The sequence below is a fragment of the Cheilinus undulatus genome, linkage group 7 (assembly GCF_018320785.1).
Source record: "Cheilinus undulatus linkage group 7, ASM1832078v1, whole genome shotgun sequence".
NCBI lineage: Eukaryota > Metazoa > Chordata > Actinopteri > Labriformes > Labridae > Cheilinus > Cheilinus undulatus.
Window position 1 is genome coordinate 17,395,185 of NC_054871.1, and position 27,480 is coordinate 17,422,664.

A 27,480-nucleotide genomic window follows, 5' to 3' on the forward strand; every position below is an offset into this window, starting at 1 on the left:
GAAGCATCAGTGGCCCGCACTCTACTATAACTCAAAGAAGGATGTAGAAACGTAAGGATGTGTTATGACTAATCTAAAAGTAAAAAAGAAAAAAATAACAATAGTGCAATAATGTGAATAGTACTGCAAAGATAAAATATCAATTTAAAATAAACAGAATTTTTGTCTAACTTCCTTTCAATGTAGGTTTGAACCAGATCCGGATTCTGAATTTAAGTCTATCAGGGTCAACATTTAACCAGAAACTTTCCACCTCATTTTCACCAGTAATAAATTATGGAGGAAAAAGGAACTGATAATAAATGATTTTGAGATTCAAAGAAGTAAAAAAGAGAAATTTAAAGGCTTAAAAATCTGAGATAAAACAAACAAAAATTTAAAAGTCAAAATAATGTTTTAAAAGGCAAATATATGAGATAGAAAGTTGAAACCATGAATTTTACAGGTCAAACATAGAAATTTGATCTTTAAAGCCAAACTTGATTTAAAAAAAAAAAGATCTTTTTAAACCATTAATCATTTACTGCAGAATAAAGAGCACTTTAAGCATTGTTCTGAATATAAAATTTCCTGAATTTTTGTGAATAAATCATATCTGAAACCTCATATTTTGCTTTTTATGTCAGTTGCTTGAAAATGTTCCAGTTGTATACTGAAGTCCTCCTCTACCAATGCAAAGTAATTTAAAGAAGAAATATCAGACATTCTAGGTGGCACAAGTAAAAATGATTGAATTTCAACAAGGTATCTCACTGTTTTAGAATGATACTGACACTTTAAGCAAAATCAAATGGAGAAAAAAATTATGTAAGCACCAAAGATTTTTTTTTAGGTTGAATGAAATCATTACACATGAAGTATAGAGTTGTTGGCATTTTAATTACAAATTTGTGTTTCAAATAGTGTAAAAATAGTGCATACAACTGACCGATAAGCAAAATATTTTTGGGGAAGCCGCTCCCTGAATGGTGCTTTGTTTGGGCATGGCCACGGAAATTTAACACGTCTGCCTCCGCCTCTATCAAAATATGAAATAAAAAGTCAAAATCATAGGTTTTAGTCATAGTTGTGAGATGCAAAATTTGAATTATGAAAAGAAAACATGAATTAACTTTTTTCCCCACGTTTCTGACTTTTTATCTGATCACTTTCACTCTTTCTAATTATTATGATTTAACAAGGATGTTTTAAAGAATCAACGTTAAATTTATAGGCCAGTTATAATAAAAATATGATATGATCTTGAGGGCTGAGTATAACTGTTTCTCCGGGTCTTGAAGTTGACACCCCTAAGTTAGATAATTCTTTGTAAAAAAAAAAAAAAAAAAAAGGGGGGGGGGGCGGAGAAAGAGCATTTATCTGAATTTTGGAGCTGGGTTTCAGAAACACACATATCATGCTATTCAATGCATTAAAAAATAAGCCAAGATGTGTCATAAAATGTTGTGCAGTAAACGTGTCAGCTATTTAGTTTCATCACTGGGGACAGAGAACAGAGAAACATGACAATATTCTACTGAGCATTCAAATAATTAAATGGTTCTGTTAAAAGGCTCTGAAATTTATTTGTGATCTTGTTGTAAATACAAAGAGGGTGTAGCATTCATTTTTAAATACAAAATCTGCTACAATACAAGAACTTCATTTATCCCCAAAGGGAAATTCAAATTTCATGTTTTTCTTTGACATTCAAATTTTCTATCATTTAAAATAAAGGTTTAATTTGTTCTCTCCCTCACACGATTGTCTTGTCTTGAGAATGCTTCAGAAAAAATTTTTTCAGACATATTTCATATCGTGTCCAGTCTGTTCCACAAGTTCAGTAAAATGAAAAGCAAAGTATCATGAGCGAAACACACCAATGTGCGATAAATTGACTTAAACCAACATCGATGTGCTCTGCACATGTTTGCATTCAGGATGTGTGCAGTGTAACAAGCAATATGAAGACAGACCTGTCCCAAATCACTCTGCACCAAAACAGCTATTGTACGCCATCAGAATAGGGGCCAGTGACTGCAGCAGAGATCAAACTCTTTCTTTATAAGTAGAAATGGAACAGTGGAAAAATACTTCTGTGATGTACTGAAACTGTATGCCTGAATATGAATGTTTCTGAGGTGATTCAGTTATCAGCCCTGCATCACCTTAAATTAAAGCTGCAGTAAAGTAAAGAAAGTTACAATAATAGCATGCAGGTAGTACCTACACAGAAAACCAGTCTCGTCAGTGTGTAACATGCACTAGCTAAGAGTTTAAATGAGGTGTTTGTGAGATTTGAGAGTCTCTCATGTCAGACTCCGGTGGGTCGTTCTCATGACAGCAGACTATCTGTGTATCCAGGAAGTATTTACACAAACTAGAGTTAGAAAGCCTTAAAAGGCATGCTGAGTTGCATGGCTTCCTCATTCTGAAAAACGTTTCATTGCAGACCACAGTAAACATTTCCTTTTGACTCCTTCCTTTTTGACTCTCGCCATTTTGACGCCCTGGGCAAAAAATAATTTGGCGCCCCCACCTCTGAGAAAAGTTCAGAAATTATACTCACTGATATTAGAGTAAGAGTTTTTGTCTCCTGGTCTCCTGAGGGATCTCCTCCCAGACTTGGATCAGGGCATCAGTCAACTCCTGGACAGTCTGTGGTGCGACGTGGCGGCGGTGGATGGAACGAGACATGATGTCCCAGAGGTGCTTGATTGGATCCTGGTCTTGGGAATGGGCAGGCCAGTCCATAGCATCGATGCCTTCGTCATGCAGGAACTGCTGACACATGCCAGCCACATGAGGCTGAGCATGGTCATGCATCAGAAGGATCCCAGGGCCCACTGCACCAGCATATGGTCTGACAATGGGTCTGAGGACCTCATCCTGGTACCTAATGGCCATATACCTCTGGCTACCACAGGAGGTCTGTGCGGCCAATCGGGCTGCATGGTGCTGGGCTGTGAGCACAGGCCCCACTTGTGGATGTTGGGTCCTCATGCCATCCTCAAGGAGTCTTTTTCTGACAATCTGAGCAGAAAAAAACACAGTAGTGGCCTGCTCTACATCATCTTGTAGGGCTCTGGCAGCGCTCCTCCTGTTCCTCCTTGTACAAAGGAGCAGATAGCAATCCTGCTGCTGGGTTTTTGCCCTCCTACGGCACCTTGCATGTCTCCTGGTGTACTGGCCTGTCTGGTATCTCCTCCACGCTCTTGACAGTGTGCTGGGAGACACAGCAAACCTTCTTGTCATGACGAGCATGGATGTGCCATCCTGGATGAACTGCACTACTTTTGTGGGTTGCAGATACCGCCTCACGCTACCAGTAGTGGAGAGGACACTGGAAAAATGCAAAAGTAACCAAAAATCAGCCAGAAAGGATGAGGAAAAGGAAACGGTCTGTGGCCACCACCTGCAAAACCATCCTGCAGAGGGGTTGTCTTGCTAATTGCCTCTTCTTTCCACATGTTGTCTGGCTCGTTTGAACAACAGCAGGTGAAATTGATTCACAGTCAGTGTTTCTTTCCAACTGGACAGGTTGATATCCCACAAGTGTGATAGTCTTGGAGTTACACTGTGATGTACTATGCTCCTTTATGAAGCTCCAAAGATTTATATCTTTTTTTTCTTTTTTTAAATTTCAGGTCAAGGCAATCCAAGTAAGTAGACCTTCACACAGTAACATTCAACATTATCACTGAATAGTTCTAAATACGCTTTCACTTTTCTTTGACAGTGTGCTTTAGCTTAGCCTCCTAATGCCTCACTCTTAAAATAAAAATGGTATCCTTGCATAAGAGTGAAAAAAACATTTTGAAAGATTGTTCTAGTTGTCTGGTTGACATTGCCCTCCCTTATGTGATCTGTAACTGATTGGTTTCAACAATTTTTATATTACGCGACTCTATGAAACTTGGAGCATCAAAAATGATTATTTTGTGTTTGGAGGTACATGAAAAATCTAAAATACAGCAGAGGAGATACCAGCACACTAATTCAAATGGGCCAAGAGGCATAGGTCAAGGTTAGCATATGCTAACATAGGTAGTGTAGCTTCATTAGCAATATAACTATGTTCTATACATACCTTACATATTCAACTTAGATTTGTCAGCTTTAGCCTTAGCTGTGTTAGAGTGTTTTCATGGCTTGTCTGGTTTTATTTTGAAAGTTTTAGTGTGTATTTCCATCCTGGCAGAGGCAGCATCTCACAGTAATGGTCTGCAGTGGGGGGCATCTGAGAGCCGCAGTCTGCGCCTCTCAGACACCCAGAGATCTTTTAAAAAAGGGTTCTCACAAGTGCAAAAATAAAAAAAGAGCAGGTCGTTTGATTGTGGGTTGAAGCTGGAGTACCTGGAGAGAACCCATGCATACCCAGGGAGAACATGCAAACTCCACACATAAGGCCCTGTACAACAGGGATTCAAACCAAAAACCTTCCTGCTCTGAGGGGGCAGTGCTAAACACTGCACCACCACACAGCCCATGTACAAAAACAAAAATAAATTGTAATCTGTCCTCCAGTTTTACAATTACACTGGCAGCAGGCTTTGCTTATGTTTATTAACAACTGAAATGCTAAGGCAACAGTTGCATCATGAAGAAAAATAACCTCCCACAACCCCCAGTGGGATAAGCAGTATAGAAAAACCTAAAAAAAAATAGTTTCTCAAACCTTTATAAAATGGTTGTGTGAACTTAAACATTTTAAGTTCAAATGAGTGGAATATTTACATCGGTTGATTAAGACAAATTTTTATTTTTAGTTTAGGACAATCTAAAATAATTAGGTTTGCTAAACCTTTAAACATAGTTTCTATGAACTTAAAAAAAATTGCATTTACCTAATTTAAAACAAATTTAATTGATTCAATTCAAAATGTTTCAAGTGATTGATTACCCCAATTTTTTTTTTAAGTTCAACCAATGTTTTACTTTTTTCAGTGTATATAATATATGGGTTTCACTTTCTGAAATGAGTGTCAAAAAATATAGAACTCTTTTATGATATTCCAATTTCTTGAGATGTACCTGTTCATCAGTCCTTGGATCCTAGATCGTAGAACCGTTCTTGTGTAAAAAGATGTATGGCTTCCATCACATCACTGCTAAACAGAAATAAAACCATACTTTCAACTGCTTTAGCTTGGTTTTGTGACTGTCTGCCATGTTTACTTCCTTGACTTCCCTGCTCTCATTCGCGCTGACTTGCTCTCGTGAGACCGTGGATTTTAAGTCATTGATAAGGGAATTAAGATTAAATGTAAATGATGTGGATGGATTAAACCAATAAGAACTGGTTCTCAACTGTAACCAGTTCTCGATTCTACAATATACATCTAATGATGCGAAATCTTTTCATTCAAATTTATCGTTCACTGATCAGAAAGCTCACATAAAGTTCAGATGCCCTTCAGAAGCACATTATTTGTAATCATTTCATGGCCATATTGTAAAGTCTTTCTGTGATGTAGCCATTCTAATATTATTGATGCAGTTAGTTATGATTTATTAATTACAAAACCCTTTAATTAACCAGACTTTTATAATATATTATAATATACAACATTTGGCCAGTTAAAGGCCCACAGATCTAGAATACTCTCCCATCAGAAATAAAAACACTGACTGACTTCAAAGTGTTCAATAAGATGGTAAAATAAACAAAGGCAAATCTGTGAACACTAAGCTACATGTCTTAAAAATTTTATATCATTCAGCTCATTTTACTCCTTTTTATCTTTGTTCTTAGCTACGTCACCTATTCTCTTAACTGTCATTTAAGTCATTGTCATTCGTCTGCATGTTTATGTCTGCCTTACTGTTAGCTTTTATGTATGTGACCTCATGTTTATGTTTGTCTTGCTGCTGCTGTTTTTATGCATTTTTTGTGGTTGTTCATTTATGTCTCCTGCCATTGTTAGTCTTTTATGTCCATTTTATTCTGTTGTATCATATGTGTTATTTCTTAAAAGCCTAACCAGGGACAAGGACTGCAAATTGGCCATGGCTAGATGTCTTTTATACATTGCATTGGTTGCAATGTAATTAAATGCAGCAATGCGTATGTATTGTCCCTGACAAATAAACGGATACATAAAATAAATAAATCAAAAAATGTTGACAGCACCATAGGTAAACATCCTGGTTACTGACTGTATAGAAAGGCATATACACTTTGACACTGCAGTGCTGGATTTTATTCTCTAAGGTAGGGATTTTGGAAATAAGAGGTTTGTGCCCATCAGCAGCACCATCAGTTTATGCTGTTTACATCACTACTTTAGTAATCAGGTTTATTAGGGTTGTAAAACAAAAGCCCATTACAGTCCTATTGTTCAAATATACTTAAAAACTTACGTTTTCAGTCTTTAGTTTGGATGCAAACAACAATTTTTTTAACCAGGAATTTTCCCTGCTAGTCCCCTAATAAAATTTCCCTATAATGCCGGGATGAGCTGATGTGAGAACACAGCTGGAAATATTCTGGAAAACTCTTTATGAAGTGGAAGTGGAAAAGGGTGATGATATTTATGTCCTGTGACTGGCACAAGACTGCAAACAAGTGTGTTTTCCTTTCAGGTAATGAAACAGTGCGATACTGTGGTTTTCGGCTTGCGAGTGTATAATTTTCTCTCTTTTGTTGATACTGGGAATGTGTTGAACTAAATGTGGCATGGATGTAAATGCAGATACTATTGTTATAGCATCAGAAAGAAAAGTTTGTGGCATTGCCCCCTACTTTTGGGTCATTTGTTTTTTTCCTGCCATTTGACACACCAGAAATCATTTAAATGTCATTATCAACTTGATACTTTATTTTGGGGAGTCAGGGGTGTTTCAGACTACTTCTAACCCTGCTACACTAACTATAACTATGAATGGTAAAACACCTCCAAGAAGGAAAAGGGAATTCTGACAGGTGTAGTGTTTTGCTTGAATATGCTTTCTTGTAGCATATTCAAGTGTTAGTGACCAATATGCATAATAATTTGGAACATGGTGTAAAAGCTCCTCTTTAACCTCATAGGACGGTGGTAAGACTGTAGTTTTGAACACTGAAACACTTACAAGTTGCTTTTGAAGAATATTTCAGTGTTTGTATTCACATGTTTATATTTTGTTATTTGCTGATTTTTCTTCAGACCCTCCAAAAACACCAGAATCACGAGCAGCTCCAGGTCCACAATGTAAGTAGTAGTATTTTTTTCAAACATATGTTAAAACTTGGTACCAAGTGTCTCTTTGCTTTATTACTGGTACATTTTATCTGTATTCAACAGTACATAAATATAGATTCTGTAGGTAAGTGGCGTGCTTAGGGGAGTTAGAAGTGTTTACAGTTTTAGTTCCAGTCATTTTTCTCTTTAGGATTTCAGCCAAAAACTGTAAAGAAGGAGTTGGAGCCACTAGGACATTGCTGTTTGTTTTCTTAAACGTGAATATGAAGCCTTCAGCAGTCGACCACAGACATGTTGTTTAAATCCTGAGTGACCTTTATTCTATGCGGTGCTGGAGAGGAGCAAGAAAGTGGAACGTTTTTTTGTTTGTTTGTTTCACAGCAAAACACTCAACAGAAAATTCATTAACTGGTAAAAAAGCTTACACCATTTACTGCTGAGTAAGACTTTAGTCATGTCCCATTTCAGGGGCTGCATCTTTATAGGGTGGAATGAAGATTAAGTTGCAGGTGTGAGTCATACCTGTCCCATTTCAACAAAAGGGTCCTTCTTTCTCTAGCCAACAGAGGATAAACACAGTGGATGGATAACATTTCAGCTGCCTTAACAACTCTCTATCAACTAAGTGATACAATTGTAAATGTTAAAATTTGGTTTCTGATGGGTATCCACTGTAGACCACACCATGTCATTTCAATAAAAGCCCATTTCTGCCATTTTTAATGGAAAAAGGGGGTTAGGTAATACATAAATAAATAAAATTCAATTAACAAGAGAAAAAAAAGATGGAAAATATGAAAAGGTCATCAGTATGAGAATAAAAAAAGTCAAAATAATAAGAGTTAAAATTGTGAGATTAAAAGTTTTAAAATTCTAATTATGAGATAAAAGTGGAAATTATGAGATATAGTTACTTCATTATTAAATAAAAATACATAATTATGTGATTAAAAAGTCAAAAATATTAGATAAATTCCAGAATTGTGAAATTAAAAGTTAAAATAAATTGACAAAAAAAATCACAATTATGAGATAAAAACTTGAAATTCCGAACGAAAAAGACATAATTCTTGTGCATTAATTGATAGAGGATGACAGCGGACAGAATCAAAGCATGGATGAGAGCGCTGGGGAGAGACATGTGGGAGAGGGCCATAGGCCGGATTTGAACCCAGGCCGGCCATGTACATGGGGCGCACCTTAAACCGCTGGGCCACCTGCACCTCCAAAAGCATAACTTTAAATGTTGTATTTGACTCAACTCATAATTATGGCTTTTGAGTTCAAGTTTTTATCTCATAATTTCAATTAAAGATTGAAGGATTGTCTTTTATAATGACCTAACTTTCACATTTTCATTTTTTAAGTAGCTGAACTTCTCTAAATGAATCCACTCCCCATTTGTTTAATACTTAAAATGATAAATATAAGGAGTTCTGTTAATTCATTACCTGAGGAGCTGTCATGAATCAACAAAAGCTCTATAGAGAACAAAAAGAAACTTTAACTGAACTAAATTGAGTTTATTTCTGTCATAAATTGCATAGAATAGGAGTTTTATGGCTTTTGGTTTCATCGTCAAGTAAACCCAGTACAGGACTACATACTTTTCACACTGACTTTATTTTGAAATACCAGAGCTGGCTTCCTGGATTCAGAGGGCATTACTTTCAGCAAAACCATGCAAGGGGAGAAAAAGAAGGCTGAAAACCTCTATCATAATGTAGTCCTGGAGTTTCAGCTTTGGATTACAACTTCTATAGATCTTTACAGTGAAAGTGTTTTGGCATCTTTATAACTGTTGATTTTGTGTGCAGGTTCCTACACGGTCTCAACCATCAACTTTGGCATCCAGATTGACATAACAAGCTCCATCCCTGGTAACTACACCATAAGTGCTACTGAAACGGCCCATCCTCAGATAAGAAAGGGAAAAGTCGTTAAGCATTCCAACAGAATCTCATCACATGAACTCAAATTCCTGAAGCCGTGTACTGAGTACAAGCATGCCGTGGTGTTCAGTGACGGTGCTGGCAATAAAACAATTTGTGACTCCCCTCAGAACAAAACTACTGAACGCACAAGTGAAATGAGTGAGTCAAAAATCACCACTGTTTGAATTCATCTTTCTGCCGTTTTATTTAAATTCTGACTTTGTGCATTACTTTTGTGTTTCAGAGGAAGGAGACATTAAAGATGGTCGCTGTCCTATGTCAGGATACGTTTGTTACAGGAGTGGTTGGAACCTCGGCTCTTCAATTTCAGCATCTAATAATGTTCCAGCTGAGCAATGTTCCAGTGACCCACAAGAGTTCTGCATCAAACCTGGTAGAGATGATATCTGCACAACTTTGACTACGACCTTCAAGTCAGGAAACTGTAACGCCTCCTTCAGCCTCACCAAAGACATCTCTGTTGGTATGAACAGCAGAGTCCTACTGTATATTCATGCACATGCAGTGTAAATATTATGTTTAACATTTGTGTCATTCTTGTATTTTTCAGCAGAGTTTTTGAATGAAAACAACATAAACCAGAGTATCACAACTGGCTTTCCTGCAAGAATTGATGCCATATCGGCTCCAAACTGTAAAAATCTCTCTGTTGAATACACCTGTCATGGTAGGTGAAGTGAAACTGTCTGTAACAACAAAATGAGCTGATTTACAAAGAAATAGGGCAAAACACACTCTAAGCTTAAAATAATGTTTGAGGTAAACCTGAGCTAAACTGAAATGTAGGAGCAGGTGGAGAAAGTGTTTCGACCACTTTGTGATCACTTCTTAACACTGGATTTTTTATTGCTGTTTGAAACTGTTGTAAACTAACATATTAAAGCTCAGAAACAAACACCACTCTTCGATAAAATGTTTTTGTTTTGTTTCCTCAGAAATTGGTACATTTAGCAACTCCAAGAAATTTGAATTGTCAGAGCTGGAGCCTTTCACAAATTATGACTGTCGGGGTCAGATCATCTACAACAATGTTAACATAAAAAACACATCTGTTATCCACGTCTATGTAGACTGTCATGGTATGTTGAGATTCACTCTGCTTCTCTGCATGACATCAATCAGCCATGATCCTGTAGATATAACAGATATTAAGTACAGATTAACAGACATCTAATGTGTTCTTACAGATCTTCAAACAGAAATACTGCCACTTGTGCCAGACAGCAGATCTGTTGAGATGAGTTTGAAGACAACCAGCCAGAGATGTAACGTTAGCTTTACAGATTACCGCAAGTTTTCTGTCCTCTGCAGTTGTAAAAACAACCACGGTGAGTTAAGTTATTTTAAGTATCACAACATTTCCCTTAAACATTTTACTTTGATTTCCTTTTTTGTGATGACATTTTATTGAATGTTTTAATCTAAAATGCTCACATATCAGGAGTTTCAAGGACAAAAATCTGCTCTATTAAACAAACATGAACACATCATCACTGCCCTCATGAATGAATGAACATAGGATTACAAAAAACGTCACCTACAAATATGTCCGCTGTAGGGGGCCATATCAGGCCCCCCACATCTTCACATCCGGTGCCCACAACATTATTAAGCTCAGAAATATGCAGAGGAAAAAATATATTGTGGTATATTGGGTATCTTTTTGAAAAATTCCCTACAGCTATTAAAACAAACCCCAAAACATTTGAAATTAAAACAGCTTTTTCTGTACTGGTTCGATGTTTGATCCATTTTACAGAAATTAACCTGTCAGGCATTATTAGTGAATGTGATGTATGAAAAATACATTTCAATCAGTTCATTGGTGATTAAAATGGTTTTCTGCATCAACTTATGACTTCAGGTGTTTTCTGAGCAGAGAATCAAAACTTAAGACCTGTTAATTGCACTTTTTCTTTTTTTTTTACCCAATATGCCACAGCATGTTAGTGTAAATCTCAGTGATGGAGACAAACAGCCCCAGACATATTCAGCTAAAATATCTCAATTGCCCCCTAGTGGCTGGCTACCATATAAGCACTGATCTCACTTTTAGAAGCTAAATACAGCAGCACTTTTAAAAGAAAATGAAATGATTTTAAGATTATATTAACCAGGCCAAGATGCCTCTTCATTCAAGTTCATATGAAAGTCCCGTCCCCAGAGCATCCATCAAAGAAAATTAGGAGTTTTACATGATGTCAGGATTGTGGTTGAATCTATTCAAGAAAACATAGATTTGAAAGCATCAATTAGAAAATCTGAAGCCTGTGTAATGGATACCATGATCTACAGATAATTATCTTTCAATGAGTGACTTCGCTATCACAGTGAAACCAATCTGATGATGTATTTGCCTCTTTTTGTTTTTCTTTATTGTTCAGTCATACACAATAAAACAGCTGATTTAACTTTGTTACAGGCCAGCGGAGATCAAGAGGAGACATGTGTGAAGTTGTTGGACTGGATCCGTTTACTGACTATGTCTGTCAGGCCCAGGCCAGATATGGGGGATATGAAGTTGGTAAACCAGCATCAGTTAACGTGAAGACTGAGAGTGACAGTAAGTTTCAGAGCCTTTTTCTTTTGGAGATGACTACAGTCAACATCTGTAAAATATGAAGAGACCATCCCAGCTATGAGTCAGCTAAGATGGTGTGTTTACTGAATGTGTTGTTGAATGTGAAGTAAAATAACTGTGTGTAGGCTTTAAGTCCATAGCTTTGGACAATGACTTAAAATTACAGCTCAGCAACAAGGGTGTTAGCCTTCTGGCAAACATTTGCCCAGGCAGGGCTCAGATCAGTTTTGAAGCCAAAGTAGTAAAAAGTTTGTTGTGTTTAAAAAGTTCACTCAAACGGACAAAAACTGTAGAATCTCTGAGAAGCTTTAATGGTTGCTTATCCTGTTGACTCAAATGACAGTATTCAGTCTCTTTTATTCTGAACATGTGACACTGAGAGTCTTGAATGTAAAATAAAAGATGTTATTTTTTTCACAGTACCAGATGATGTTGGTACACTATCAGTGAGCAACCCTGAAAATAATGTGATAAGAGTGACTTGTGAACATTCAAGACGATTTCATGGACCTGGAGGGAAATACATTGCCAGCCTTTACCAAAGCAGTGCCTTTATGATAAAGAAAGAAAATAAAACGAGCAAATGCGAGTTTGAATTCAAAGATCTGAGCTACCTTGCTACATACGACGTAGAGGTTTGTTTGATTGAAATGTTTGCTTTTAAAAGTATTTTGGTAACTTTAATCTTCTTATTTCTTAAAATACTGCAATTTCAAATAAAGTTTTTATTCCGTGTGTTTCCAGTTGGCTGCTGTCAACAGAGATCATTATGGCAATGTGAAAACAAAGGAAGCCAGAACTCTCTGTATGAGCTTTTTTGCAGTTCAAGTAGTACTGTCAAAATCTTCTATTAATTAACAGTGGTGAAAATGAGATTGAAAATGTATGATTGCACTCTTAAGTCATCCGGCTAAAGTAGCTCTGTAACTTATTGACCAAATCCATATTCTGCAGATTAACAGCATCCTAGCAAGTGGACATTCTGTCCTTGGTCTCAACTTCTCCTGTTCTAAAGCTAGTAGAAACTTTTTGTTATCGTTAACTCTACCAGTAATGCAGTCTTTCTCATATATCAACATTATGTGATTAATTACAATTAATGACTTACAAAGTCCATTATTAATTCAAGTTTTTTTAATCCACTAATGGCACTCATTTCAAGCAACACAACATGAGCACCTTTTCCCATACAGCACATCCTTGCTATTGATTATGTCACTTTCTCATTGTTTTACAGATGATGACAAAGTTCTCATTGGGTTTCTCATCGCTTTCATCATTGGGGTACTTGTGGCTGTTATAGTCTGTACAATCTATTTTATGAAGAAGAGAAGGTGATGATCATTTTATATCCAATTTTATGCTTTAGTTTGATGGTATAATTTCCCTGCATTTGTTAAAACTTTACATTTTCATTTACTGTACATTTATGTCTCCTGCAGCTGATATCAATTCATTCGATAAAAAGGACCACAGAAAAATATCATTCCTACATGTACCATTCATGTACCTACTGTTAACTGTATTTCTCCTGTTGTTGTTTATTCTAATTTGGCTTATGTAAATTTAAAATTATAAAGTAATGTCATCCTTCTTCTCCAGTGACAGAGCAGAAGAAAGAGCATTTGAATTAAGTCCAGGTAAGTACACTTTCAGTTTTCTTTTCACATTTAAAAGAGTCAATAAATACATAAAAACATTGATTTTATTTTCCAGTTAGCAAAAATGTTTTTGACAACCTAGTGTTCATTTTTGTAAATAATAATAACCTTTTTTCCTGTTTTTATTCTGTCTCTGTAGTTTATGCTAATGTCCCACGACCTTAATACTGATATGAAGAGGCACCAGTGAAAATGTCGTGATGGAACGTCTGACCAAATCAAATAAATCTGCTCTGCATGTGCCTGTAAACACCGGATCATAATCTGTTCAGAAATGAAATGTTAGGCCTCTCATTTGAAAGGGTTTTCCCCTTCACTTTGTCGGATAGTAGAGTGGTGCAGGAATGTCTGAGTTTTTGGTTAAATACCTGAAGTAAAGTCTGTGCTGAACACAAGCTTCAGAGATTTTGCTTTATTCTGTGACACACAATACATCTGAAAAGTGATGCACATTTAAATTCCATATCTTTTCACGTCTCAATAAAAGCGGTTGCTAAAGGGCAGCTAACTATGACATCTGTGTATGTTGGGACCATTGTACGTCATCAGCCTGAGCGCAGCAGCTTAGCCTGCCTCTCACTTTTTTCTTCCCATGAGACACACAGTTGAGGACGTTAAATTCAGTCAACCATGATGTAGTTCAATAAAGCATGACATTAGTTTTTTACTTTCATTGATTATAATTACAAAAACCAAATATGATGCTTATATTTTTAATTTATGAATATTATCTGTACGAAAAAACATGCTAGTTTCATAAACTTTTATTGGACACTAATCTTGAACCCATGTGACACTAACTTCTGGGTTTTGCCAACAAAATCACATCAGCTATTTTATGTTCTGGACCCCAGGAAGAATAGCTGCAGCCATGTGCCAATGCTAATGGGGATCTCATTAAACAATAAACAACAATAAACAATCATTATTGTACCATTCTATAGATCAGAGGTTCCGAATCTTTCAAGCCCTTAACCCCCAAAATAAAGGCGTTAGGGATGGGGGACCCCGATCTTCCCCTGAGGGGGATTAAAGTACACAATGCTGTACAAAGCATCATAAACAAAACTTGCATTTTAGGCAGTTTTTATATCTTTTACTTACATTTAAGCACAAACATCACTAGATAGCTATGTTTTTCTTTTTAATGTAACTTAATTTATTAATATATATTTTTCAAAAAATAATGAAATTATGATTTTAAATCAAATTCTAGTTTACTTTGTTTTTTGGAAATCATCCCGCGACCCCATTCACTGGGGGGGTGTAACGAGACACTGACAGGGGGTTGCCAGATGCCTTCCAAAAAATAAAATACATTTCTAAATGATTTCAAATTGAACCTTTTACCAATTTCTCTAAAAAATGTGCATAAAATTAGTTTAATGTACAATAAAAACATAGTCATTTGGTGAGATTTATGCTCTAATCAAAGTAATGTTTAGAAAAATCCTAAATATTTAGGTCTGCACATGACTATCCATGAATGTGCAAGGCTGTGTTCAACTATGCTTTAATCACCCTCAGGTACAGCAGGGGGCACCAGTCTCTGGCACCTTTCATTTGGGGGTCACAAGCTGAAAAGTTTGAAACCTCTGCTACAGACACTTATTCTCTGAAGCTTAAATGTGTAATTTGTGACATGAGATGAGACAAAGACACACTTTGTCCAAGTATTATATCATAAAAGCATCTGATTTTGTTTTTCAGCAGCTTTTCCCTCCTTGAACTGTTGCCTAATATCATGGCCTGAACATAATCTTTATGTTTTTATTATTTTCTTGGATGTTAAATTGTGCAAACTGTATTTGTGGACCTGTTTTGTACGTGCTGAGAGGCATCAACTTCAGTACATATATGCATAAACCATATCTGTTGTGTCCTGGCAAAAGGCCGCTTCAGCTACCTGCAGGCCTTAAATGTAACAGAGTTTGTATTGTTTCCATGTTTAATGCCTGTTTCAGACAGGGTGTGTGTTTGCTGTAGTGTCACAGTGTTACAGCTTTCAGATCAAGTGCATGTGGGCTGCATGTTGGCTATGTCTCCCTGCTCTCTCCGACCTGTCTTTCCTCACGAGTTTTACCTCAATAAATCTCCCCACAGGTGACGTGACTTTTTTGTATAGCTAAGCTGAACCGGGAAAATTCAGAATAGCATTTTGTAGAGAAGAGGTGAGTTTCTCAGCAGAAATGCTAAACCAGACTTTTACTTTTAAAAGTATAAACCAGAAGTGTCCTCATACTGTGTTTATCTTGCTTGTAACATTTTCTGACGCTGAAGAAAGAATATGTTACATGCCTTCATTTGGGTCATCAAGAAACACATGCAAACATATTCTACTGGCATGCCAATTGTCTAAAACAATGTAAACATGGCTCTCTCCTTCCTGTCTATTCTGACCAGAATGTGCATGGCTTGCTGAACAAATAGGTGAGCTCTCTATTCTCAAGACTCAGCACGTGTAAGATGCATATTTCAGGTGTGTGAGGCAAGGCACTTTAACATGCAAGCCAAAATGAATATCAAGCACTGACTCTGGCATGACGCGGCCTCCACATGTCCAGTCTGAAACTGGCTTTAGACAAATCTTTTTTACAGCCTTGTTAATGTGAGACCTATTACATTTGACTGCATACTGTTGATTAAGAATATAAGATTTTTAATATTGTATGCATCTGTTGACATTTAATGTACCAAAGCAACATTTATGTGTGTAAATACATCTACAATTCAACCAATAAAAACCTATGCAAATTGCTTCAACTTGAGCCAAGTCTGCAGTCAGAAAATGAAATCTCTGCCTCTCATTTTATCTTCCTCATGCTGATTTTCTTCTTCATGTCATCTGTCATTTTCCTGTCAACAGTGATCTTGATGCAAAGCCACTGATTTACGACATGGTTAGTAGGCATACAAGCACAAAATGCACTCAGCTGCCAAACTTTGGAGGCATGTATGAGCCGAGATATGATGAGAGCAAATTCTGGTAAGGTTAAGATGCTAAAATGGGGAAGATGGTGGGCATGTTGCTAATAGCAGGTGCAATACATGTTGTTGTCAAACTGGCCCTTTGTTGACACCACCCATTTGGTCACCCAAGGACACGTTGAAGCCCATTGATGGCAGGCAAACAACTGGAGCTGATGTTGGTCTTATGCCTCTTACAAGCAGCTACACCGACCATTGGCTACACGCCTTTTTCTGAATAATGCTTGTCCTTTAGAAAGTCGAAACAGATGATTTCTATAAGAATTTGGCCTTTGTAGAGCGTGTTCCGATGAGACATGACACACCCAGACCACGCTCGTTTTTTGAACCAGGCTTTCTAAAAGGTTATTTTGGCTTTCTGCAGTTTTAGATGAGTGTGTATGTGACTTCCAGGCCATCTACAGCGAGCCTCAAGTGGGCACTCGAGGAACTGCAGGTTTCTTCCACTTTAACATTTGCTACGTCAGCAGTGGAGGTTACTGCTTGGTCATGATGTGAACACCTGAAAAGAGCTTAAAGGACTCAGTCCAAATAAAAACTGAAAGCTTTATTTCAGTACTTGTCATAGAGGGTGATTGTGATGTGGGTCTTCAATTTGACATGAAATGTTAAGAAAACAGCCAAACTACCAAATCAAAAACATTATTAGTATCTTATTTTCTCAAAGGGATAATTCCAGAGCATCGTCAGAGTGCCTGTGGAGATGTAAACTGAGTCATGGTAAGTAAAACAAGAACCAAAAGCAGAAATGACCGTTAAAATTAAAGTGACTTAGCATTGTGTGTCTCCACTTTACTGTGCATGACGAGAAACTATAGCCATTACAGCATGGATACATTTAAGGCAGTTTAACATAACTTTGCATTGCAATTCAGAGCTTTTTAAAGGCATTTGAGGGAAATAAAATATCTATCTTTTAAGGCAGATCAGGCTTAAAATTACATATCAGCATCTTTTGGTGCCCTGATGCGCATACAGCCTTCTGAAATATCTTTACATTTCACTGTGGTTCTTTGGTCTGGCTGAAATTGCTGTTATACCATTAAATACCATTTCTACATTTTATTAAAAAAAACTTGGTCTACAAAGTGCTTAAGAGCATCTCTGAATTCAAGAGACACGTGGCTGCAGACCTCTATGGTGGGGCGTTTAGGGCTCATCTGTTGCAGAGGTTTACAATGGAGCTACCTCGACCGGAGGGCAGGAAGTGACACAGATTATTCAAGATGGAACCCAATCTCAACCATATGGCGGAAAGTGGCATATTAACCCTTATTGGGTTTTTCCTTAGTTTGTGGTGTGTTATTTTTTAATTGTATTTCCCTGTACCTCCTCCTCACCCTAACCTTAATCCTTAGGGTTCTGGTGCCTACTGTAAGCCTCTTTGGTGGGTTTTCTTTAGTTTGTGGTGGGTTAAATTAAAATATATCCCCCTCAGTAAATTTTTAAATTTTGTTCATAAAATTTTGCTGTAGTTGAAAATAGCCAAATACTGTAACCTCTGACAGGTTACGCCATCTACTGCCTCGTTTTGGTTCCGGCTTGGGTAATCTATGGACTTCAGCTGTGCTAACTCCTCCCTAAATCTTTTTGGAGTCATTAGCCTGAGGGTTCACGTACTTTTCCAGCAGCACTGTAAATGTTGAATGTCTATGCTCAATAAAGACTAAATATTCTCATCATGTGTGTTATTAGGTTAAGCACATTGTGTTCACATTGTGAATCTTTCAAAGGGTTAACATACTTGTTCTTGCCACAGTAAAATGTAAGACGTGGGACTAATGATTATGGCTTCCTGTTGCAAACATAAAGCTTCCTCCCACCAAACATCAAATACATTTTAGGTGTCACATCACTTCAAAACTTGTAGTTGAGGTTTGCATTGTAGTCTGACTCAGAGGCTGTAGAGTATATAATAATCTTCCTTTTGCTCAGTGCCACGCTCAGAGGTAGAAATGGCAGGTCGGTTTGCTTTCCTGCTGTTCTGCGCTGGAATCATCACTTTGGCTGATGGTGAGTTACCATCTTTAATGTCAGAGTCAAGGTTGATCTTTTGGTAAAGTTAAATTTGCCTGCTAGCATTAGATGTAAAAAAAATCAGTCTTTTTTGTTTAAGATGAAATGATAAAAATTAGATCAGCAATAGTATTCTGTTGATTAGAGGATGATAGTCGTCTTTCACAGTTTTAATCTTTTGTCCCATTAGATTTTAAAATGTAAAATTATGATAAAAATGGACTTATTACAGCAATCCAAGACCTGTTATGTTTCCACTATTAAATATGCAAAATATGAGTGGGACTGATAATGAAAAATTATTTTAGGACTCTGAAGTGGTTTTGGAGAAAAATCAGTGTTAAAAGATGATCTTTAATGCTTCAATTGATCTGTGGATAGAGGAAACCACGGAGAGGACGACATGCAGACAGGTGCCGAGGGTGAAGGTTAAACCCAGCTGGCTACTTCTAAGGATGTTTGCATGCAACATAACTGTTTCCCAAGTAAACCAATGTTCATATAAACTGGAAATGAAATATTAGGAGTATTCAAATAAATGAATAATTTTTACTTTCGTAATTAAGAAGCATCAGTGGCCCGCACTCTACTATAACTCAAAGAAGGATGTAGAAACGTAAGGATGTGTTATGACTAATCTAAAAGTAAAAAAGAAAAAAATAACAATAGTGCAATAATGTGAATAGTACTGCAAAGATAAAATATCAATTTAAAATAAACAGAATTTTTTGTCTAACTTCCTTTCAATGTAGGTTTGAACCAGATCCGGATTCTGAATTTAAGTCTATCAGGGTCAACATTTAACCAGAAACTTTCCACCTCATTTTCACCAGTAATAAATTATGGAGGGGAAAAAAGGAACTGATAATAAATGATTTTGAGATTCAAAGAAGTAAAAAAGAGAAATTTAAAGGCTTAAAAATCTGAGATAAAACAAACAAAAATTTAAAAGTCAAAATAATGTTTTAAAAGGCAAATATATGAGATAGAAAGTTGAAACCATGAATTTTACAGGTCAAACATAGAAATTTGATCTTTAAAGCCAAACTTGATTTAAAAAAAAAAAGATCTTTTTAAACCATTAATCATTTACTGCAGAATAAAGAGCACTTTAAGCATTGTTCTGAATATAAAATTTCCTGAATTTTTGTGAATAAATCATATCTGAAACCTCATATTTTGCTTTTTATGTCAGTTGCTTGAAAATGTTCCAGTTGTATACTGAAGTCCTCCTCTACCAATGCAAAGTAATTTAAAGAAGAAATATCAGACATTCTAGGTGGCACAAGTAAAAATGATTGAATTTCAACAAGGTATCTCACTGTTTTAGAATGATACTGACACTTTAAGCAAAATCAAATGGAGAAAAAAATTATGTAAGCACCAAAGATTTTTTTTTAGGTTGAATGAAATCATTACACATGAAGTATAGAGTTGTTGGCATTTTAATTACAAATTTGTGTTTCAAATAGTGTAAAAATAGTGCATACAACTGACCGATAAGCAAAATATTTTTGGGGAAGCCCCCTGAATGGTGCTTTGTTTGGGCATGGCCACGGAAATTTAACACGCCTGCCTCCGCCTCTATCAAAATATGAAATAAAAAGTCAAAATCATAGGTTTTAGTCATAGTTGTGAGATGCAAAATTTGAATTATGAAAAGAAAACATGAATTAACTTTTTTCCCCACGTTTCTGACTTTTTATCTGATCACTTTCACTCTTTCTAATTATTATGATTTAACAAGGATGTTTTAAAGAATCAACGTTAAATTTATAGGCCAGTTATAATAAAAATATGATATGATCTTGAGGGCTGAGTATAACTGTTTCTCCGGGTCTTGAAGTTGACACCCCTAAGTTAGATAATTCTTTGTAAAAAAAAAAAAAAAAAAAAAAAGGGGGGGGGGGGGCGGAGAAAGAGCATTTATCTGAATTTTGGAGCTGGGTTTCAGAAACACACATATCATGCTATTCAATGCATTAAAAAATAAGCCAAGATGTGTCATAAAATGTTGTGCAGTAAACGTGTCAGCTATTTAGTTTCATCACCGGGGACAGAGAACAGAGAAACATGACAATATTCTACTGAGCGTTCAAATAATTAAATGGTTCTGTTAAAAGGCTTTGAAATTTATTTGTGATCTTGTTGTAAATATAAAGAGGGTGTAGCATTCATTTTTAAATACAAAATCTGCTACAATACAATACAATACAAGAACTTCATTTATCCCCGAAGGGAAATTCAAATTTCATGTTTTTCTTTGACATTCAAATTTTCTATCATTTAAAATAAAGGTTTAATTTGTTCTCTCCCTCACACGATTGTCTTGTCTTGAGAATGCTTCAGAAAAAAAAATTTTCAGACATATTTCATATCGTGTCCAGTCTGTTCCACAAGTTCAGTAAAATGAAAAGCAAAGTATCATGAGCGAAACACACCAATGTGCGATAAATTGACTTAAACCAACATCGATGTGCTCTGCACATGTTTGCATTCAGGATGTGTGCAGTGTAACAAGCAATATGAAGACAGACCTGTCCCAAATCACTCTGCACCAAAACAGCTATTGTACGCCATCAGAATAGGGGCCAGTGACTGCAGCAGAGATCAAACTCTTTCTTTATAAGTAGAAATGGAACAGTGGAAAAATACTTCTGTGATGTACTGAAACTGTATGCCTGAATATGAATGTTTCTGAGGTGATTCAGTTATCAGCCCTGCATCACCTTAAATTAAAGCTGCAGTAAAGTAAAGAAAGTTACAATAATAGCATGCAGGTAGTACCTACACAGAAAACCAGTCTCGTCAGTGTGTAACATGCACTCGCTAAGAGTTTAAATGAGGTGTTTGTGAGATTTGAAAGTCTCTCATGTCAGACTCCGGTGGGTCGTTCTCATGACAGCAGACTATCTGTGTATCCAGGAAGTATTTACACAAACTAGAGTTAGAAAGCCTTAAAAGGCATGCTGAGTTGCATGGCTTCCTCATTCTGAAAAACGTTTCATTGCAGACCACAGTAAACATTTCCTTTTGACTCCTTCCTTTTTGACTCTCGCCATTTTGACGCCCTGGGCAAAAAATAATTTGGCGCCCCCACCTCTGAGAAAAGTTCAGAAATTATACTCACTGATATTAGAGTAAGAGTTTTTGTCTCCTGGTCTCCTGAGGGATCTCCTCCCAGACTTGGATCAGGGCATCAGTCAACTCCTGGACAGTCTGTGGTGCGACGTGGCGGCGGTGGATGGAACGAGACATGATGTCCCAGAGGTGCTTGATTGGATCCTGGTCTTGGGAATGGGCAGGCCAGTCCATAGCATCGATGCCTTCGTCATGCAGGAACTGCTGACACATGCCAGCCACATGAGGCTGAGCATGGTCATGCATCAGAAGGATCCCAGGGCCCACTGCACCAGCATATGGTCTGACAATGGGTCTGAGGACCTCATCCTGGTACCTAATGGCCATATACCTCTGGCTACCACAGGAGGTCTGTGCGGCCAATCGGGCTGCATGGTGCTGGGCTGTGAGCACAGGCCCCACTTGTGGATGTTGGGTCCTCATGCCATCCTCAAGGAGTCTTTTTCTGACAATCTGAGCAGAAAAAAACACAGTAGTGGCCTGCTCTACATCATCTTGTAGGGCTCTGGCAGCGCTCCTCCTGTTCCTCCTTGTACAAAGGAGCAGATAGCAATCCTGCTGCTGGGTTTTTGCCCTCCTACGGCACCTTGCATGTCTCCTGGTGTACTGGCCTGTCTGGTATCTCCTCCACGCTCTTGACAGTGTGCTGGGAGACACAGCAAACCTTCTTGTCATGACGAGCATGGATGTGCCATCCTGGATGAACTGCACTACTTTTGTGGGTTGCAGATACCGCCTCACGCTACCAGTAGTGGAGAGGACACTGGAAAAATGCAAAAGTAACCAAAAATCAGCCAGAAAGGATGAGGAAAAGGAAACGGTCTGTGGCCACCACCTGCAAAACCATTCTTCAGAGGGGTTGTCTTGCTAATTGCCTCTCCTTTCCACATGTTGTCTGTCTCATTTGAACAACAGCAGGTGAAATTGATTCACAGTCAGTGTTTCTTTCCAACTGGACAGGTTGATATCCCAGAAGTGTGATAGTCTTGGAGTTACATTGTGATGTACTATGCTCCTTTATGAAGCTCCAAAGATTGATATCTTTTTTTCTGTTTTTAAATTTCAGGTCAAGGCAATCCAAGTAAGTAGACCTTCACACAGTAACATTCAACATTATCACTGAATAGTTCTAAATACGCTTTCACTTTTCTTTGACAGTGTGCTTTAGCTTAGCCTCCTAATGCCTCACTCTTAAAATAAAAATGGTATCCTTGCATAAGAGTGAAAAAAACATTTTGAAAGATTGTTCTAGTTGTCTGGTTGACATTGCCCTCCCTTATGTGATCTGTAACTGATTGGTTTCAACAATTTTTATATTACGCGACTCTATGAAACTTGGAGCATCAAAAATGATTATTTTGTGTTTGGAGGTACATGAAAAATCTAAAATACAGCAGAGGAGATACCAGCACACTAATTCAAATGGGCCAAGAGGCATAGGTCAAGGTTAGCATATGCTAACATAGGTAGTGTAGCTTCATTAGCAATATAACTATGTTCTATACATACCTTACATATTCAACTTAGATTTGTCAGCTTTAGCCTTAGCTGTGTTAGAGTGTTTTCATGGCTTGTCTGGTTTTATTTTGAAAGTTTTAGTGTGTATTTCCATCCTGGCAGAGGCAGCATCTCACAGTAATGGTCTGCAGTGGGGGGCATCTGAGAGCCGCAGTCTGCGCCTCTCAGACACCCAGAGATCTTTTAAAAAAGGGTTCTCACAAGTGCAAAAATAAAAAAAGAGCAGGTCGTTTGATTGTGGGTTGAAGCTGGAGTACCTGGAGAGAACCCATGCATACCCAGGGAGAACATGCAAACTCCACACATAAGGCCCTGTACAACAGGGATTCAAACCAAAAACCTTCCTGCTCTGAGGGGGCAGTGCTAAACACTGCACCACCACACAGCCCATGTACAAAAACAAAAATAAATTGTAATCTGTCCTCCAGTTTTACAATTACACTGGCAGCAGGCTTTGCTTATGTTTATTAACAACTGAAATGCTAAGGCAACAGAAATAGAAATAGGGCAAAACAATCTGACACACTCTAAACTTAAAATAATGTTTGAAGTAAACCTGAGCTAATCTGAAATGTAGGAGCAGGTGGAGAAATTGTTTCGACCACTCTGTGATCACTTCTTAATACTGGATTTTTTTATTGCTGTTTGAAACTGTTGTAAACTGAAATATTAAAGCTCAGAAACAAACACCACTCTTCGATAAAATGTTTTTGTTTTGTTTCCTCAGAAATGGGTCCGTTTAGCTACCCCAGGACATTGAAATTGTCAGAGCTGGAGCCTTCCAAAAACTATGTCTGTCGGGGTCAGATCATCTACAACAATGTTAACATAAAAAACACATCTGTTATCCACGTCTATGTAGACTGTGACGGTATGTTGAGATTCACTCTGCTTCTGTGCATGACATCAATCAGCCAGGATCCTGTAAATATAACAGATATTAGGTAGGAATTAACGGACATCTAATGTGTTCTTACAGATCTTCAAACAGAAATACCACGGACAATGCCAGACCGCAGATCTGTTGTGCTGAGTTTGACCACAACCAGCCAGAGATGTTACTTTACAGGTGATAGAAAGTTTTCTGTCATCTGCAGTTGTGGTAAAAAACAAGGTAAGTTAAGTTATTTAAGTGTCGCAACACTTCCCTAACATTTTACCATAATTTCCTTTTTTGTCATGACATTTTATTGAATGTTTTAATTTAAAACGCTCACATGTCAGGAGCTTCAAGGACAAAAAGCCTGCTCTATCAAACAAACATGAACACATCACTGCCCTGATGAATGAATGTACATAGGATTAAAAAAACATAAACAAAGATACAAAAAAGTTAATGCAGTTTTAAAGATGAGATACTGTAGATCAGTGATCATCAACTCGTTAGCCATATCAGGCCCCCACATCTCCACATCTGGACCTCAAAACATTATTAAGCTCAGAAATATGCAGAGGAATAAAGAGATTGTGGTACATCAGGTATCTTTTTAAAAATCCCTACAGCTGTTAAAACAAACCTCAAAACATCTGAAATTAAAACAGCTTTTTCTGTACTAGTTTGAGGTTTGATCCATTTTACAGAAATTAACCTGTCAGGCATTATTAGTGAATGTGATGTATGAAAAAAACATACTTATCAATTCATTCTTCACTAAAATGGTTTTCTGCATCAACTTATGACTTCAAGTGTTTTCTGAGCAGAGAATCAAAACTTAAGGCCCGTTTATTGCACTTTTATCACCCAATATGCCACAGCATGTTAGTGTAAATCTCAATGATGGAGACAAACAGCCCCAGAAATATTCAGCTAAAGTATCTCAATCGCCCCCTAGTGGCTGGCTACCATATAGGGACTGATCTCACTTTTAGAGGCTAAAAACAGCAACACTTTTTAATTAAAATTAAATTATCTTAAGATTATGTTCATGAGACCAAGATGCCTCTTTCTTTAAGTTTATTTGAAAGTCTCATCCCCAGAGCATCCATCAAGGAAAAAATGGGGTTCTACATGAAGTCAGAATTGGTGGTTGAATCAATTCAAGAAAATATAGATTTGAAGCATCAATTAGAAAATCTCAAACCTGCATAGTGGATACCAGGATCTACAGATCATTATCTTCCTATATGAGCGATATCTCTATCACAGTTAAACCATTATTTTCATGCTGGGTCATCACAGAACCAAATGTGTATCGCTGTCAATAGACAGCTGTTGAAATGATAAAGTCCAGTCTGGTTTTCTCCAGGAGATGCCAAAATATTTTCAGTGCACTGGCCACCTCACACCAGAGATTGGATACCAAAAGACATTTCCATAAATAATGCACTTCTTGAAGGTTTCTGCAGATCCTTTCACTGGTCAGTTTAGTTGAATAGTTAAAATGGACATTAGATTCATGCTTACACGTACACATGACGAGTGGTAATAGGAGTAAGTCACTGAAGATGACGGCTCCAATCAGAAATTTCTGAACATGAATCACTAAAGTTGATGATGAGTTATGATTTGAAATGTCATTCAGTGAAACAGTGGTGGAGAAGTCGATGGCACACAGACAGAAATCTAAAGGACTGACTGGGTGTTAAGTCAAAATCTACAGCCATGCTCAGTTGCTTACATGATTATGAGCCAGCAGTGGTTTGTCTCCATAGAGGGAAAGCTGAGCTCATGCTAGCATTGTACACCCTGTATAAATCCTTAAGGCCTGTGCCTCCATGAAACAGTGACTTCATATTCTTTACACAAAAGAACAAAAAATATGAACGTCTGCACGGTAACAGGCTGACTGATTCTTAAACAATCCTAAAAACTCACAAACTTTATGTTAACTAAAAGGTGTGCTTGTCCAATACCACATCATGTACACCAAAGTTTTGACTTGCAGGGCTACAGCGGAGGAGATTGATTTGTTGATTGCTGGAAAGATTGAATGATTTTTTTTAAAAAGGAAACTTAAGCAGCTAACCATTCTGATGATGTATTTGTCTTTTTTAAGTTTTTTTTTTATCTTTATTGTTCAGTCAGACACAATAAAACAGCTGATTTAACTTTGTTACAGTCCAGCAGAGATCAAAAGGAGACATGTGTGAAGTTGTTGGACTGGATCCGTTTACTGACTATGTCTGTCAGGCCCAGGCCAGATATGGGGAATATGAAGTTGGTAAACCAGCATCAGTTAACGTGAAGACTGAGAGTGACAGTAAGTTTCAGAGCCTTTTCTTTTGGAGATGACTACAGTCAACATCTGTAAGATATGAAGAGACCATCCCAGCTATGAGTCAGCTGAGATGGTGTGTTTACTGAATGTGTTGTTGAATGTGAAGTAAAATAACTGTGTGTAGGCTTTAAGTCCATAGCTTTCAACAAAGATTTAAAACTACGGCTCTGCAACAATGATGCTAGCCTTCTGGTGAACATTTGCCCAGGCAGGGCTCAGATCAGCTTTGAAGCCAAAGTAGCAAAAAGTTTGTTGTGTTCAAAATGTTCACTCAAATGGACACAAAGAGTGGAATCTCTGAGAAGCTTTAATGGTTGCTTATCCTGTTGACTCAAATGACAGTATTCAGTCTCTTTTATTCTGAACATTTGACACTGAGAGTCTTGAATGTAAAGTAAAAGATGTTATTTTTTCACAGAACCAGATGATGTCCATACACTATCAGTGAGCAACCCTGAAAATAATGCGATAAAAGTGACCTGTGATCATTCAAGACGATTTCATGGACCTGGAGGGAAATACATTGCCCGTCTTTCACTAAGTGGTCACCTTGTGACAGAGAAAGAAAATACAACGAGCAAATGCGAGTTTGAATTCAAAGATCTGAGCTACCTTTCTACATACGAAGTAGAGGTTTGTTTGATTGAAATGTTTGCTTTTACAAGTATCTTAATAACTTTAATCTTCTTATTTCTTAAAATACTGCAATTTCTTATTAAGTTTTTATTCTGTGTTTCCAGGTTGCTGCTGTCAACAGAGATTATCCTATAGGCACTGGGAAAACAAAGGAAGTTGACACTCTCGGTATGTGCTGTTTGATATTAAAAAATATGGGCATACAGTATTTCTTTGATATAGATTTTTTTTTATGTGACCAACATTTTATTTAATTTTCAATTTCATATTTATGCATTAGTAGCATTACATTAATCTACATCATGACTAACTATGAGAAAAGTAAAATAAAAATAGACCTTCAAATATTTCTTTAACCCATAACTTTTGATTAATTCACTGATATAAAGAGAGAGTGTGTGGTAGCCTTCATTTAGATTATATCTTTTTTTCCCATTTCTTTACAGATGAGGACAAAGTTGTGATCAGGATACTCATCTTCTTCACTGTGGCTTTCCTGGCCCTGGGAATCTTTGGTATTAAGAAGACAAGGGCCCAGAGGTAATGATCATTGACATCTAATCTTCTGCTTCAGTTTGACTGTATAATTAGGGCCTGAGCCAC

The 27,480-nt window shown here is 37.1% G+C and overlaps 1 protein-coding gene across 1 annotated transcript in view; it reads left to right on the forward strand.

The window, feature by feature from the left end:
- Nucleotides 1-27,480, forward strand: part of LOC121512219 (receptor-type tyrosine-protein phosphatase C-like) — a 34,257-nt gene that overhangs the window by 626 nt on the left and 6,151 nt on the right. The window contains exons 2-15 of the mRNA XM_041791384.1: nt 2,603-3,056; nt 3,202-3,379; nt 3,627-3,641; nt 7,013-7,019; nt 7,128-7,172; nt 8,981-9,256; nt 9,342-9,581; nt 9,669-9,785; nt 23,751-23,894; nt 24,003-24,137; nt 26,083-26,223; nt 26,660-26,874; nt 26,982-27,045; nt 27,324-27,417. Of these exons, the coding sequence (XP_041647318.1) occupies nt 2,603-3,056; nt 3,202-3,379; nt 3,627-3,641; nt 7,013-7,019; nt 7,128-7,172; nt 8,981-9,256; nt 9,342-9,581; nt 9,669-9,785; nt 23,751-23,894; nt 24,003-24,137; nt 26,083-26,223; nt 26,660-26,874; nt 26,982-27,045; nt 27,324-27,417 (2,125 nt within the window). The remainder of the gene's footprint in view (nt 1-2,602; nt 3,057-3,201; nt 3,380-3,626; nt 3,642-7,012; nt 7,020-7,127; nt 7,173-8,980; nt 9,257-9,341; nt 9,582-9,668; nt 9,786-23,750; nt 23,895-24,002; nt 24,138-26,082; nt 26,224-26,659; nt 26,875-26,981; nt 27,046-27,323; nt 27,418-27,480) is intronic.